This window comes from Lepidochelys kempii, chromosome 7 (assembly GCF_965140285.1).
Source record: "Lepidochelys kempii isolate rLepKem1 chromosome 7, rLepKem1.hap1, whole genome shotgun sequence".
NCBI classification, from domain to species: Eukaryota; Metazoa; Chordata; order Testudines; family Cheloniidae; genus Lepidochelys; species Lepidochelys kempii.
Window position 1 is genome coordinate 41,639,353 of NC_136386.1, and position 16,095 is coordinate 41,655,447.

The 16,095-nt window shown below is 39.2% G+C and overlaps 1 protein-coding gene across 10 annotated transcripts in view; it reads right to left on the minus strand.

Moving 5' to 3' along the window:
• The window catches only part of IPPK (inositol-pentakisphosphate 2-kinase), a 100,615-nt gene that overhangs the window by 4,951 nt on the left and 79,569 nt on the right, over positions 1-16,095 (minus strand). For all 10 annotated transcript variants that reach the window (XM_073352362.2, XM_073352353.2, XM_073352360.2 and 7 more), the window contains 8 exons: positions 13,446-13,567; positions 12,157-12,246; positions 10,704-10,762; positions 10,189-10,261; positions 8,676-8,955; positions 7,203-7,353; positions 1,676-1,778; positions 715-794 (listed from right to left, as the gene is read on the minus strand). In XM_073352362.2, coding sequence (XP_073208463.1) covers positions 715-794; positions 1,676-1,778; positions 7,203-7,353; positions 8,676-8,955; positions 10,189-10,261; positions 10,704-10,762; positions 12,157-12,246; positions 13,446-13,567 — 958 coding nt within the window. The remainder of the gene's footprint in view (positions 1-714; positions 795-1,675; positions 1,779-7,202; positions 7,354-8,675; positions 8,956-10,188; positions 10,262-10,703; positions 10,763-12,156; positions 12,247-13,445; positions 13,568-16,095) is intronic.

Sequence of the window (16,095 nt, forward strand, 5' to 3'; positions counted from 1 at the left end):
AGAATGAGAGCAAGATACTTAACTCTTCAGGTCAGTCACTTAAAAGGGTTAAGTTGGCTCTATCTGTTTTCAAAAGCAGCTTTCCTCCATACCTCAAATCAGAGGATGAACACAGCCACTACCAAGTATGTCTTCCATCCAAAGTCTATCACTCTAATGATAAGACATTGAATAAATCCTAATATCCAGAAAGGAATCAAAAGATATGCAATGATAAAGAATGAGAACGTAACTCTTTTGCCATGGTGACTGAGGTAATTCATTTTTGTTTATCCTTAAAGACACATCATCAACATTAGGACTTTGAAACAGATTTCAGCCTCCAAATTAAGAGTGCGTCATAGCACAGTTAGCTCAAATTATAACTTGAGAGTTGCCCACGTTAAACTCTCTAGCTAGAGTTCGGTAGCCTGTCAGACAGTAGGTTGAAGGTGATACTTGAGCTAGTAATGCAGTGGCAATGCAACAGTTCAACTGCAGTAACTCAAGCTAACTGTTGCAGTGAATACAAGCCCTAAGTAGTTTCAGTGTTAAAAAAAAAAAAAAAAAGTTGAGCCTCCTATTCTAAATATTTTAATCAGAACTTCATGATTAGTACTCCCACTGTCAACATGGGCAACCCAACAGTGAAACACCCTAAAGATTATTGGACTCAAATCAACTATAGAAAGCTTTTTTTCTTGGCTGTCTGAACTGTCTTTCAGAATCCCTTACCATTCATCCTGTAGACAAGGTGAAAGGGAAATCATGATGGAGCAGTCCTTAGCTGTCATTGCTACTCTGTACTGCTGAACCTACACACAAGGTAAAAACAGGATAGGTTATCTCCATAGTAAGAGCACTTGTACAAATATTTCTGGACTTAGTCACAGATGCAAAGCCAAAGTACATTATCTAAGCATGCACAATGAAAATGTAAAGTAATAATCACTTCAGGGTGTTGAGGAGATTATATCGATGTCATCACAGACTTTATGCATTCACTAACATTTTTCCTGTGTCACATGTTACAAATGGTTAACTCTTCATACAGACTGCTTTGCATGAGTACATATTTATTCTATATACTAGGTCAACTAATATGAAATAGCTATTCATTTAAATGTACCATGTGATTTAGAAAGGAGTAAGGAATTTGTGAATAGTTAGTGCCTTTGTTTAGTTAAAAAGTGGTAGTATGAGCTGATTTTCAAAGGGGATGAGCACTTCAATGGGAATTTTAACTGTTCAGCATCTGCCTGGATTTTCTCTTTCATTGATTGTTACAGCATACACAAACTTGGAAGGATTAGATTATCAGTAGTCATTTTCACTGTAAACACACATACCGATGAAAAATAGTTTCATTGACAATAATTGAAATTTACAGATAAGTAAAGGAAGAAAAATGCTGCTTGAATTAAGGTTATTTATTTACTTGCTCTTGACAATTTGTTTTAATGGTTATAAATCTAACTTTCTGAAGGGCGGTTTCTGTCATTAAGTGTCTAACCTCCCCAAAATTTCCCACAACTGTGAAAGTCTAAATAGTTAAAAATGCTTTAAAAAAAATCAATTATCCATCAAAATTATAAAAAATAGAAATCAAATTCTGCCAAGCTTAATTATATATGACATACTTTATGGAAGCTGACAGAATAAAGTAAGCTTTAGCACCCACGCTGAAGAAAGGTACCTTTGTAAATGCAAATGCTTCTGTTCCATCATCTTCAGTTGAAAGATCTAGAAGTTTCTCATAAAATGCTTCATTGTAAGGTCCATCTATCTGTGATGTACTTCTAATAAGTACAAAAAATAGGAAGAAGTTTTACTGATCCAGTTCTAATCTTTACTGACCCAAACCTTTCAAAAAGGTGTTTTCATCAGGTGAGAGTAAACCTTTAGTAAACGTAAAACAGCATTATGATGGGGAAGAACTGTAATGTTGTAAACATGGAGAAACAGCAGATCTTCCCACACAGTTTGCAGGGGCTCCGAGCAATGGCATTTTTACTAGAAGACGAACTGTTGCATCAAATACTTCAATTCCTAAGAAACTGAAGCCACAAGTGTATGAGTTGGCTAATATGTAGTAACAAGCTGGGAACAAGTTTTTAGTTTAGTGCTAATGCACAGCAGATAGAAAGGATACATACAGGTAAATTGACAAATGGAATGCTTAATCTACGTGCACAGCAGAAAATATGTAAAATTGAATTTATGTTTCCTGACTTTTTAAGAAAGTATAGCGTTATATTGCCAACTATTTATTAGCAGGACTCAATATTACAGTTGCTCACTGTACATGTAATATTTCAGTTATAAATCAAAATGTTGATTTCCACATATCAGAAGCTGCTCAGAGAGTAAACAGTACCTTTTGCAAATGAAGCTCTATTACCCTCTTGGGGTTAGTGTCTAAATTACACAAGGAAGTTACATTTTAAGGAATACAAAGGACAATACAAAATGAAAGAGGGCCTTGCCTTAGAGTGATCTTTTACTACAAAAACAAACTGGACTTGGTTTCCATCTGAAGTTAGTCCAGTTTAACTCTCAGTGCTTAGTATTTCCCCAACAACAGATACCAGAAGGCATTTATTGCAGTTGTTCAATACAAGCTGCTACATAGGTCACCATTTTATGATGGCAATCTGGTAAACTCACAGAACTACTGATCTTGGATTTCTGCAGCCTAAATTAACATAGTATTTCATCACTTTCTCTGTTTCAGAGAGGGTCTTACTAGAATAATTTCACATCAGAGCTATACTCCATAAACTTCCTCATCTATTTTACTGCAAGTAGCAATGATGCAAACACAGAAGATTCTCACTTATAAAAGCACCACACTGAGCAACTGAATAGTTAATTACATATTAGAAAAAAGAAAAGGAGGACTTGTGGCACCTTAGAGACTAACAAATTTATCTGAGCATAAGCTTTCGTGAGCTACAGCTCACTTCATCAGATGCATCCGATGAAGTGAGCTGTAGCTCACGAAAGCTTATGCTCAGATAAATTTGTTAGTCTCTAAGATGCCACAAGTCCTCCTTTTCTTTTTACGGATACAGACTAACACAGCTGCTATTCTGAAGCCTGTCATTATATATTAGAATTTCACATTGTTATGAGCACATCTTTATGTACCTCCTGCAAACTGGACGGGAACAGGGGAATTAAGAATTTACTTGGTTATTTTACTTCTTCACTGGTTACCAACATGTAATGGACCATTGCTCTTCCACTAGACTGATGGGCAGCAGAACCTATCACTATCTATAGGGACTTTTATATGTTCTGTCTGGGACCTTGTTTTCTTCTCTTTCCACTAATTGATCACTTCTGTGGCTAAGCTGTGTAAACATGATGTATTTTGGTTTTTTGCACATTACCCATATTGACAGGAAAACATAAAACTCAGCCTTAAATTAACAGAAGTAATTTGTCTGTAATATCTGTCCTCTTGGACAGTTGCTATTACTATGGAGTACAGAAACGGATAAGTCACACATTACCAGATATTTCTATTCCATCAGAAATCAATTTGTAACCAACATATCAATTTCTCACTCCCACAAGACTAAACTGCCCATCAAGTAAGGGAGAGAACAGATGACAATAGGGGATCCACAACCTTAAATTAAGCCTTGGCACTTTCAAAGGAGGAGGAGTGATACTTGTTTCAGTATAATCTAGGCAGAATTTGAGGAAATATTTTTCTGTATCAGATTATAAACTGGGGACAAGTTTCAATAGTGACATAAGTGTGTTAGACACGAGATAAGAAATATTAGACACTCATGTCAACTATTGGCTGAATAATACCGAGGGACTCATTACTTCAAGGCTGCAAACTTGCTCACCTCGACAACCACTAGGAAGAATTTAACATAGGAATTGCCACACTGCATCAGATTCCACCTTGACAAGCATCCTGTATCATCAGAGGAAGGTTTAAGAAAACCAATAGTATGCAGATGTGGAATGAACTAACTCCCATACACACATCCTAGTGGTCTCATCTTACATACTAATAGTTAGAATTTGGCTTAAAATCTTAACGCACTATGTTTCAAATCCCTGCCAAAACTTTAAAATAACTACTTGGGATACTCTTATTCATTCGTCAAATCCCACTTTGACATGCACTAAATTCTTGGTGCTAAGGTCATCCTGTGATGAATTCCACAACCTAATTTCACATCCTGTGAAAGAATAATTCCTTCTATCACATGATTTACTGCCAAAAAGAGCACTCAGGTAAACAAAGGGGAAGTGGGAGAGGTAATCAATTTTAATCATGTTTTGCATTTGTATTTTTTAGTTCTTTTGCTAAGAAAGGGGGGGAAGAAAGGTGATTCTCATTGGTTGGTAAGCATTAAAGCATGTTGATTTCCAACTAAATATAGCCTTTACATTAAATGTGCATTTCTTATCTACTACTCATGATTTTGTATCAATCAATTCAATTAAAAATGAACAAAAGCATTTTAAATTTTTGTATTAAATACCTTAAAGTGCTAGAGACAAGAAAAAAATCAAAAGATATTTTGCATTTAAAACCAGCTGATTTTTTAAACAAAAAGTAGCAGCATCTGTAGTTAGTGAACTGAATGGTTTCCGGTCACAATGTCCTTCAAGATTTTAGAACTCGTACATCTCATCTGTTCACAGCTACTTTTTATTCATAGATTGGAAGAGAGAAAACAAGTTTTCCTGCTTTTACAATTTCCAATTTAGTAACTTTGAATGAACTAGTCACTAAACTGAAGACGCTGAAGAAACTGAAAAAGAAGAAAATATTCTCTCTCCCCCTGTAGAAGAGGCTACTGCTGTTTAGCACTTCAACTAACCCTCACTCCAGTTGCTTAGCCAATGACTTCCAGCAGTTCACTGGTTTGACTTCTTTAAAACTTGGAAGCCAACACGTATTGCTCAATATTTTTTGTATTGAATTTAAATTATTTGAATAGATTACAATAATCTTAGACCTTAATATAGGTTCTTGATTTCAAATTTAATTTTAAATAGTTTTTAATAAATATGTATTTAATTTAAAAATTGATCTAAATAAAAAAACTAATTTGTTTTTAAATCAAAAAACAACATCCACCTCACCTTCATCTCTGGGGTTTCCCAAAACAAGTGGCCTTTAGGATTCCACTAGTAAGCAGCAGGAGCCAACTACCTTTCTGTGAACTTTCCCTCAGATTGGTCTCTTAGGAATTGTATCCTTACAGCTCTGAATTGGGCTTTGGTTATCTTTCCTAGCAGAAATCTAGATGGAAATATATTCACATCAACCAGAAAACTGGCCCCAAATTAGATTGTGCAGAAGTTTATCTGCTGTGTTACATGAAAGGTTAAATTAGAAGTTCCATATCTAGACACTAAAATGAAAAGCATGAAGATCAAGGCAACGTAATGGGTCTCTACCAAAGATGATTCAGAAACAGCAGGATTTGAAACAGATTTTGTACAGTGCTGTATTGTGTCTACACACCTGGCCAGCCTGCAAAAATTAGGCTGTATCTTTTTGTATCAACAGCAGAGTGAGGCACAACAAAGTAATCTGTCCCATGGTATCAAGGAATCCACAAATCTGAAGGGTGGCCATGTGGTTAGAACAAAGGTGGGCAAAACTACAGCCTGCAGGACCGTCCTGCCCAGCCCGAGCTCCCAGCCGGGGAGTCTAGCCCCCGGCCCCTCCCCTGCTATCCCCCCTCCCCCGCAGTCACCACCATGTGGGCAGGGCAGCTTGTGCCCGCCCACCTCCTAGGCTTTCCAATAAACCTGTCCTGCTGCTCTGAGTGGCATGGTAAGGGGGTGGGGATTGGATAAGGGGCAGGAGGTCCTTGGGAGCAGTCAGGGGACAGGGGGGGTTGGATGGTGCGGAGGTTCGGAGAGGGGTGCGTTGGATGGGGGGGAGGTCCTGGGGGGGGGGGGCAGCTAGGGACGGGGGCTCGGTAGGGGGCGGTCAGGGGACAAGGAATGGGGGGCGGTAGATGGGTCGGGGGCCTGGGGGGGGGCCTATCAGGGGTGTGGATAGGGGTTGGGGCAGTCAGGGGACAGGGAGCAGTGGGGGTTGGATAGGGGGTGGGGTCCCGGGAGGGGGCGGTCGGGGACAAGGAGCAGGGGGGTTGGAGGGGGGCAGTCAGGGGGCGGGAAGTGGGAGGGGGTGGATAGGGGGCGGGAAGTGGGAGGGGGTGGATAGGGGGCAGGGGGCCAGGCTGTTTGTTATAGCCATGGTATAGTGAAAGATTATGAAAAACTTCAACCTCCTCACCCCTATTAAAATGAAATCCATCTACATTGGTAAATCTGCATTGTGACTTTGAAGTTACTTGAGAGAGAAGCAAAGGAACAATTTTGCTTCAATCCCAAGCTAAGGAGATGGGATTTCCAGCTTTTGAGGCAACAAAGCAAGTTTAATAGGCCCCCAAACAAGCTGCCCTTGGGAAGGTTCCTCTTCAGAGCTACGTAACCAGTAGTACTACACTACTCAGGAAGCAGAAGTTACAAGCATAGATCAGTGGAGAGACACCAAGACTTCCATATGCAAGGAACTGCTGAGACTACACTCTACACAGGAAAAAAAACGGTGCAAGAAGGCAGAGAGTACAGACCCAAGCTCCTAAATATTGAGACAGTGGCTAATGATCCCATCACCATCTGAAGTGCTGTGTCCAGTTTCTTTGCCTCTCGTAGAAAGACAGCTGAGACCGAAAAGGTCCATTAAAATGGTATGGTGGGGCTTGCATAGAGGTGCATAAAGATCAAAATGAAAACTTTCAGCACCGCCTTAATTCCCAGTCCCATATCAGAATAAGGGGATGAGTGGTGAAATTAAAGGGCAGTGTGATTAGAAAAAAACAAAGTGCTGTTATGTCAGATGTAAATACTAAGGCTGATGCTTTTTAAAAATAGAGCTGAACATTTTAATGGTCATTAACATTCACAACTTTACAAGGCCAGACATAAAGCTAATACATTTCACTGTTATTTGTCAGCCTTCCCCTATGTATGGGTCACCTCCAGAGGCATAATGCTATACTGTGAACCAATGGTCTCATCCATTCCACCAAGTTTTATGATACCCTGAATTTGTATCGAAACCAGAAGACAAATCTCTACAGACAGAAACTTTCCAGAGTCTGCAGTGCAAATTATCACATTACACCTTCCTGAGCACATTACAGAAGACAGCCTGGAAGTCTTACCTCTCCTCAGGAAACTCCTCTAAGTACTGTTCAACTCTATTGTACAAAGGATAAAGTCCCTCAATATCCAGCATGTCCAGCATCTGAGCCTGAAGGGTTTTATAAAGTAGACAGCCCCTTGGTAAGCCAGAGCTCTCCATTTTATTTTTACCTAGAAGAAAAAGTGTTTTCAAATTACGCAGGTTGAAAAAGAACAACTATTTTTACATAATAGACCCAACTATTCCCCAACTTGATCAGCTGAAGGAAAAGCTACAGGCTGATTCTTAGGTTTAAAATAGTAAAATCGTAAGAGGTGGGCATTCAACATTTCACATTTTGAATGACTATATTACGTATAACACTAGAGTTTGACTGTGCAGTGAATCTTATGGGATGGAATCAGATTTTCTTTCTTTCATGACAAAACACTCAAAGGGGAAAAAAAAAAAAAAAAGAACAGAAAAAAATCTCCCTCACACATTTCCATGCTCGGTCTGACATTATTGGAAATATTCAAACCCACAAGGGGCTGTTCAGCCCCATCTTCCCTTTGTGCTTTCGAAAATATCCCCCAGATGAGTCAGACTGATTTACAAGGTAATCTATATCACATCAAGTCATGTAGCATTTCAGATCTTGAATAGCTATTATACATTGTAGAAAACTGTACTCTCTGACTTAAAAAAAACCAAACAAACTTGTTTTTTCAAAGAAATTCAACTCAGGAGATCAACTTAAAGAAAAATCTCAGTCAAAACAGTAATATGCATATGTAATGCAGCATCTGAAATGTCAGGATCAAGCACACCCACTAAATGCCAATTACTGCTTAGAAATGGTTCCATGATCACATAGTGCTACAGTATAGGAGCTGTCCCCCAACCAGCGACAATGTCTTGAAGACTAATTGCACTTTTGCAAGACTAGAGTAGTGAGGATGTAATATGCTCTGCCCCACCCCCCAACTCCCAATCCTCATTTCCATTTCTCACACATACATACCCTTTTTCCTTTTAAATACCTACCTCATGTGGAAAAAAAACAAAAAATAATCCAAACTAAATTAAGTTAAAATAGCAGCTAGCCTGCACCTCAAACTAAGGCAAGAAACTCTACAGTGTTTTTAAGACACAATACAGTAATCAGCTGGAGTACATATTTTCTCTTTCATTTTTCTCCATTACAGCTTTTACATGCTTGCACTGATGAGTGGAGTTTCATCATCAGTAGATGCAATACTAAAAAGTATTAATTCAAATTTAAATTTAGTCAAAATCAATTATCTAGAGTGAACGTAAAAGAATTTTAGAGCAGTGGCTTTTCAGCCCATTAACTTTCTTGTGTTTAAACAGGTAACAACGCTCCCACACTTGTTGCTTCAACTCTCATCCTAAGTAGCAAACAGTAAATAAAATGCAGTGATCTGACTCAGTGTATTATGTACCCTGGATTGTATTATGATATATTTAATTACTGTGAAATAAATCTTACCATTTCTTACCAGCTCCTTACTGAAAGCACTTGCTTCACAGTAGCTCCTTCCTAGTGAAATGGGAACTGTCTTCATGTTACCTGCCCTGCAGGCATCAGTACTACTAAGTAGAGTCATTGTTATTACATGGATTAATTCTTTAATAATCGTCCTTGTACAATGCGGTCCACTGACCATTCCATTTGCAGGGAAGAAGAATGGTTTTAAGTGACGAGCAAGTTCATTCCAGTCAGAGAGAGAGTCCTGATCATCCTTACAGCCATAAATTAGTTCACCATTCTGTAATTGAGCAAAGAAATACTTATGCATTTCGGAAAGTCCAATTATGAATATTTAATGATAAAGAACAGAAAACAAACTCATTAAGTATAAGATTTAACAGTTGAAGAGGCATGTTTCAGGGGATGCAAGCAGAGTCTGATCATGTAACAAAGATGGCTACAATGTATGTTTCTCAGAAAAAATAATTAAAAGTATTGAACAACTGCATCAGTTAGACACTTGTTTATCAGTCACAAATGCAATACTGCATGCTGGGGTAAGTTGTCTAGTAGGTTCTTAGCTGCTAGCCAAGGCACAGCTGCTGAACAGACTCCAGAAGGAAAAGTGACTTGGCGCATAAAGTTTAAGAGTAGGAAAGTTTAAAATTGTTCAAAATCGAAATATTATATTGGTTTATAAGTTGCACAGAACACTCCTCCCAACCCCATAAGTTTAACCGTAAGCCACAAGACTTTTTTCATAGACGCTGACAAAAAAAACAACACCACTATATTGACTTCAATAGACTTTGGATCAGGCCCAGAACAATTTAGGCAGAGTGGCACTGAAGGGTTTGTTTCCCCCCCATTACCACCAGTTTTAAAAATCAAAATACCAACACTTCAACACAGCTGAAATAATTCAGCTGGAGTTATCTTTTACATTGGAGGGCTAATTTGTTTTATGCTGAAAATAGCTGAGACGGGAGAGATCTTGTTTTCTAGAATTAACACACATGCATGTGATATCTCCATAGTCTACAGAGTAGTGTTCATGTTACTGCTGTATGTTTTTGCTCAACAGTTGTGGGCAGTGAAGTAACGTTTTACTTCCTCTAAGGAGAAGAAATGTCCTTACGCTCTTAAGTAAACAATGTACAACATATTCCACACAAGTTATGAAACTGTGCAAAAAATATATCCTTCAAGGAGCACTCAAAATTGCAACATTTTGAAAAACCCAATCGTTTATGCAACAGTTATAGTATTACTTGTGGATGCTGTAATACAGTCCCATCAGCCTCATTATGTCTCAAAGACTTTTCCAACAAAAATTAAGTGGGGTATTGATTTACTTTCCATAACTTCAAATCTACATACATCTTTTCATATTGCAATTAGAAAGTTGGAATAGGGAAAATCCTCATCTAGATATCTAGTGGGGTTTTGAATATTCAGACGTTAAGTTAAATGGACCCAATAATTTACAAGACAGTATAAAAAACGTGCAAGCAATTTCAGTCAATCTTACCTTGAATATTTTTAAATTGTTCTGTGCCTCCTGTAATAAGCTTGTCAAGGCAAAGTGCATTCTCTGTTTATTTCTAGAGAAAAATACATTTGTAATATTTTAACAAACACACAGTTCTCATTATATTACCTTTACAGTAGCAAAAGGAGAACCATATACATTCATCACCCACATTGAATATATTCCCTAAGCATATCATTACTCAAGATGAAGCCAGGGCAAAGAAAGAGATACCACTTAAGAGCAAACAAATCTGAGTAGTATCCAAGTTCTTTCAAGATCTCATGTTTTGCCATCTGGACCACATGCAATAATTAACAGCTACTGAGTTAAATTCTAGAGGTTTAAAAACAAAGATGCAGGAAAAGAACAAATACTGTTGCTATAAATCACAAAACATTTGTCAGCACTTGCTCTCCTTAATCTTAGACAAAATTCAGCCTAATTTAAGACAACTAGCTAGACAGACACACAGTGTCAGCAAATCACTGGAATTAAAGTAAATATTTTCTTACCCTGAGAAGAGATCTAGGGGACAGTATTTGCTCAATCGCTTCCATTTTCCATTTGCTACCTGTTGAAGACACATATCACTATGAATGTTCACGTGTGAATGCTCTCAGTTAATACAATAGCAGGTTTATGAAACATGCATTAGTTTTGTTTTAAGGAACCTCAGAATATTTAAAACTTTTGGACATACTATTTCTGGTCAGTAGAGGGCTACCTTCTCTTAATATTTAAACGGCAATTCAGTTAAATTCCATAACAGCATTAAAAGGGGGAATCTCACATATTAGGAGTAAGGCCCATTCTAGGAATAAACTCTAATATTTAAATAAGGTATTAGTACATGATGTACATATTAATGAGCAAGTGAATGATTTCAGTGTTTGCTGTTACACAACGTGGCTGAGGTAATATCTTTTATTGGAACATCTTCAGCTGGTCAGAGAGAGAAGCTTTCAAGCTAACAGAGCTCTTCGGACATCCACAGACATTACATGACTTCCTGGACCATGTTTAATGAGAAGTACTTGAAACTTAATTTGACATGTCAGTTTACCAAACTGACAACTAAAACTGTGAAAGCTGAGCAAAGATTACTATTACCCTTGTTTGTTTCCCAATTCCCACAAATTTCTACATCTCCAGCTATATCAGAGGTAGGCAAACTACAGCCCGCAGGACCATCCTGCCCGGCCCTTGAGCTCCCGGCCAGGGAGGCTAGCCCCCGGCCCCTCCCCTGCAGCCTCAGCTCACCATGCTGCCAGCGCTCTGGGCGGCGGGGCTGCAAGTTCCTGCCAGACATGCTACTCTGAGCAGCATGGTAAGGGAGTGGGAAGTGCGGGGGGGAGGGGTTGGATAAGGAGCAGGGGGTCCCGGGTGGCAGTCAGGGGATAGGGAGCGGTTGGATGGGGGGGAGGGAGGGAGTGGTCAGTCAGGGGATGGGGTACGGAGGGGCTTGGATAGACATGGGAGTCCTGGGTGGCCTGTCAGGGGGCAAGGGTATGGATAGGGGTCAGGGCAATCAGGGGACAGGGAGAAGGAGGGGTTGGATAGGGGTTGGGGTCAGAGGGGTAGTTAGGGGCGGTCAGGGGATAAGGAGCGGGGGGTTGGATGGGTGGGGAGTTCTAAGAGGGGAGGTCAGGGGGCGGGAAGTGGGAGGGGGTAGATGGGGGTGGGGGGCAGGCTGTTCGGGGAGGCACAGCCTTCCCTAGTCGGCCCTCCATACAGTTTTGGAACCCTGATGTGGCTCTCAGGACAAAACGTTTGCCCGCATTCCCTCTCATGCTCACATCCAGCAACTCAGTGACTCCTAAATACCTACCTCTTTAAACATCGCAAGGAAATAAGCAACACATGTATATGTTTCAACAGGAAAGAAGGATTTTAGTAGCATGTTTATAATAAAAGTAAGCTCACTGCCAGTAAGAGGAAAAGTAGGCTGACTATTTAAAGATTTACCTTTAGGTGCTGATGCATGCAATAACGACACACCTTGTGCTTTATCTCCTGCGATACATGACTAGAGAAAGGAATGAACCCACATTTCGGCTGCAAGAAACAAACATCTATTAAAATGTACTTTTTTTATAATATATATTCCTTTCCTACTTTCATATAGCTAATCAAAGGACTTTAAAAAGATACAGAGCAGGCAATATCTATTAACAAGGTTAATAGGTCATGCTCATTTTTCTTTCCCTATTATCTGAAAGCCCTTATTTTAAGAACACACAACAAAACCACGTATTTATAATCTTGCAATAAGCCTGGAAGAGTTTTGTTGCATTCATACCTTAAAAAAGGTCAGTAATATCATATCCCCTCTTCCAATTTTTGCTGGAGGACTGAAGAAGTCAAGTGAACCTCTCATCATTCTACTGAAGAGGGTTATTTGAATCTTTAGCAAAGATTTCCCTCCCTCCCCAATGTTTGTATGCATGAGCTCACAGTCTTTTAAAAACAACACTTATATAATTCAAATTCATGACATGGGGTAGGTTCATACAGTGATTAAAAGTCTTCCCCTCTAAACTGCTCAGGTTTCAGTGTGTTGTCAGGTTATAACTCGTTATCCAGTCTCTCAGCAAAGGTAGTAAAACAAAATTTACCATGCAAAAGCAAGCAGGGGAAAGAATCATTCAAGCCTTTTTTCAAGCATAGTGAAAAAGAAACATTTTCTTCCTTTGCAAGTTACTTAACAGTATTTCATAAGGAAGCCAGGGTTTCTTGCGCTTTCTGAGGTGCACAAGTGCTGCACTGAATAATTACAAACCTTTATGCTACAAAGAAAATACAGTTACATACACCTTTTACGAGGGGAAACAATATCGTGCTTAAGAACAGAAGAACATAAGAGTGGCCATCCTGGGTCAGACCAAAGGGCCAACTAGCCCAGTATCCTGTGTCCCGACAGTGGCCAATGCCAGGTTCTCCAGAGGAAATAAACAGACCAGGTAATCATCAAGTGATCCATCCCCTGAAAAGCACTAAATACCAAACTATAGCTTCTACTAATTTTTGAAAGATAAATGTGTCTCAAAAATGAGGCCCTGTACTTTTGTAAGAACTACTTTCACATCTGTTTAAATACTTTATACTTGTGAAACTAGCATTTTCAAAAGGCAAAGATTACTGCTCTACCTACTACCTGCACAATTTTTCAAACTAAATATATAATTACCATATACTTTTATTTTTAAAAGAATGCAGGAGCAATTATTTTTTTCCCCCATATTTAACAAATTCACCTTGATCTCCACACAAAGGATTGGCCGATGTTCCACAAAATGATAGGTCTGCAGCCTAGTGAGGTTAGGAAGGCACATAGCATAGCCACTAAGAGTGTCCAAGTCTTTATCACAGCGAGACTCTGGAAAAAGAAAAATAGAGAAAAAGTAACAGTTTGTGTACATGTTTATTTTACACTGCAGAAGGGGGACTGCCAAGAAAGGTAAATGTAGGACACAACCATTGTTTACCACTGATTTTAAAGTAAAGACAAAGACACTGCACTAGCTGTCTTCCCAGTCTAACTCAAGGCATCATGGTATAAGTCACCTTGAATAAAGCCTCAGTTGGAAGTGGGTTAGGAAGAGACAGGGACTATTTTCTTAGGAGAGCATGTAAGCAGCTAGGCCTTATTTCAGTGTGGGACGGTAACTCAGATGCAATCCTACTCTTGCTCCTAGCATATGACCAAGTGAACATATCACCAGCTTCAGTGCACAGTCCCTTAGAGTTTGTACATACAAGAAAAGATGCACCCGTTTAATTGAATTTTTAGTTAAACTGATGAAAAATCCTCATGTAGATGCACTTAAACTGGTTTAACTCTTGTTTAAATCACTTGAGCTTGCATTGAATTAAACTAAACCAACATAAGCGAGGATTATACCAGTTTAAGTCAGTCTACATAGCAGGTTTGCACCAATTTATCTAGTATGATTTCAAATCAATTTAAAGTGGGCAACTTTTCTAATGTAGTCCAGGCCTCATGCTGGTAGAGTTCAGAGGTAGAGTGATGGGGGAAGAAAGGAAGAAATACAGAAGACAAAGAAAACTTATCCTCTCCCAGAATCACATCTGTCATTGACAAGTAGTACTGGGTCCAGAAAACCCTGCTTGGGCATTAGAAATGGCAGTAGTGATTATGTAAGGCCAAATGAAATGACCAAAACTAAGAAAGAAATGGAGCACACCCCTTACTTGTAAAAGATGTTTTCTCCTGCTCCCATCTGTCATTTCACTTGCCCTCCCCCCACCTTTTTTTTAAAATCAGTGGTGGAAGAGGGTTGGTCCCATTTTGATACAGTCAACACTTCAACAGACACTGTCTCAGAAAGAACATCCCTCTCCAGAAGGACACAGATTTTTTTTTTCTTCCAGATTTCAACAGTTTAGTGCAAAGGTTCTCAAACTGGAGGACGGACCCCCCCTGGGTGGGCAAGGAACATATTCTGGGAGGGCAAGGCAAGCTTTAGGATTACCAAAAATAAATAAATAAATAAAAACGGAAACCACACCTTACAGAGCACATTTTACTAAGAGCAATGAATAATTGGCAAAGCCGATTCTTCCAGACACATCAGATCCTCTTATGGCACTGTGCATTTGTCTCAATCCATTTGCTACAGCACGGTGTGCACATTTAATTGTAAGTATGGACCACAATCACAGTTTTGGTTTTGCTCTGATTTCAATGGACCATCGGCTCATTAGTGCAACAGAAAAAAACTTCAAAGTTACAACAAAGAAGCTGAAATGGATTCAAGTGAAGCACTGCTACTGCATATAGAACCAAAGGACTGGAAGGGACCTGGAGAGGTCATCTAGTCCAGTCCCCTGCACTCATGGTAGGACTAAGTCTTATCTAGATCATCCCTGACGGGTGTTTGTCTAACCTGCTCTTAAAAATCTCCAATGATGAAGATTCCACAACCTCCCTTGGCAATTTATTCCAGTGCTTAGCCACCCTGACAGTTAGGAAGTTTTTCCTAATGTCCAACCGAAACCTCCCTTGCTGCTATTTAAACCCATTGCTTCTTGTCCTATCCTTAGAGGTTAAGAACAACAATTCTTCTCCCTCCTCCTCGTAACAACCTTTTACGTACTTGAAAACTGTTATGTCCCCTCTCAGTCTTCTCTTTTCCAGACTAAACAAACCCAATTTTTAAAATCTTCCCTCACAGGTCACATTTTCTAGCCCTTCAATCATTTTTGTTGCTCTTCTCTGGACTGTAATTCCCTGGGTTGTCCTTATTTCCTTTTTTATAGATGGGCACTATATTTGTCATTTTCCAGTATTCTGGAATCTCTCACATCTTCCATGACTTTTCAAAGATAATTGCTAATGGCTCAGATATCTCCTCAGTCAGCTTCTTGAGTATTCTAGGATGCATTTCATCAGGCCCTGGTGACCTGAAGACATCTAACTTGTTTAAGTAATTTTTAGCTTGTTCTTTTCCTATTTTAGCCTCTGATCCTACCTCATTTTCACAGACATTCACTATGTTAGACAGCCAATCACCACCAACCTTCTTGGTGAAAACCAAAACAAAGATGTCATTAAGCACCTCTGGCATTTTAATATTTTCTGTTATTATTTTTCCCCCCTCGTTGAGTAACGGGTCTACCCTGTCCTTGGTCTTCCTCTTGCCTCTAATGTATCTGTAGAATGTTTTCTTGTTACCCTTTATGTCTCTAGCTAGTTTGATCTCGTTTTGTGACTTGGCCTCTCTAATTTTGTCCCCACAAACTTGTGTTATTTGTTTATATTCATCCTTTGTAATTTGACCTAGTTTCCACTTTTTGTAGGACTCTTTTTGATTTTTAGATCATTGAAGATCTCCTGGTTAAGCAAGGATGGTCTCTTGCCATACTTCCTATCTTTCGTACGCA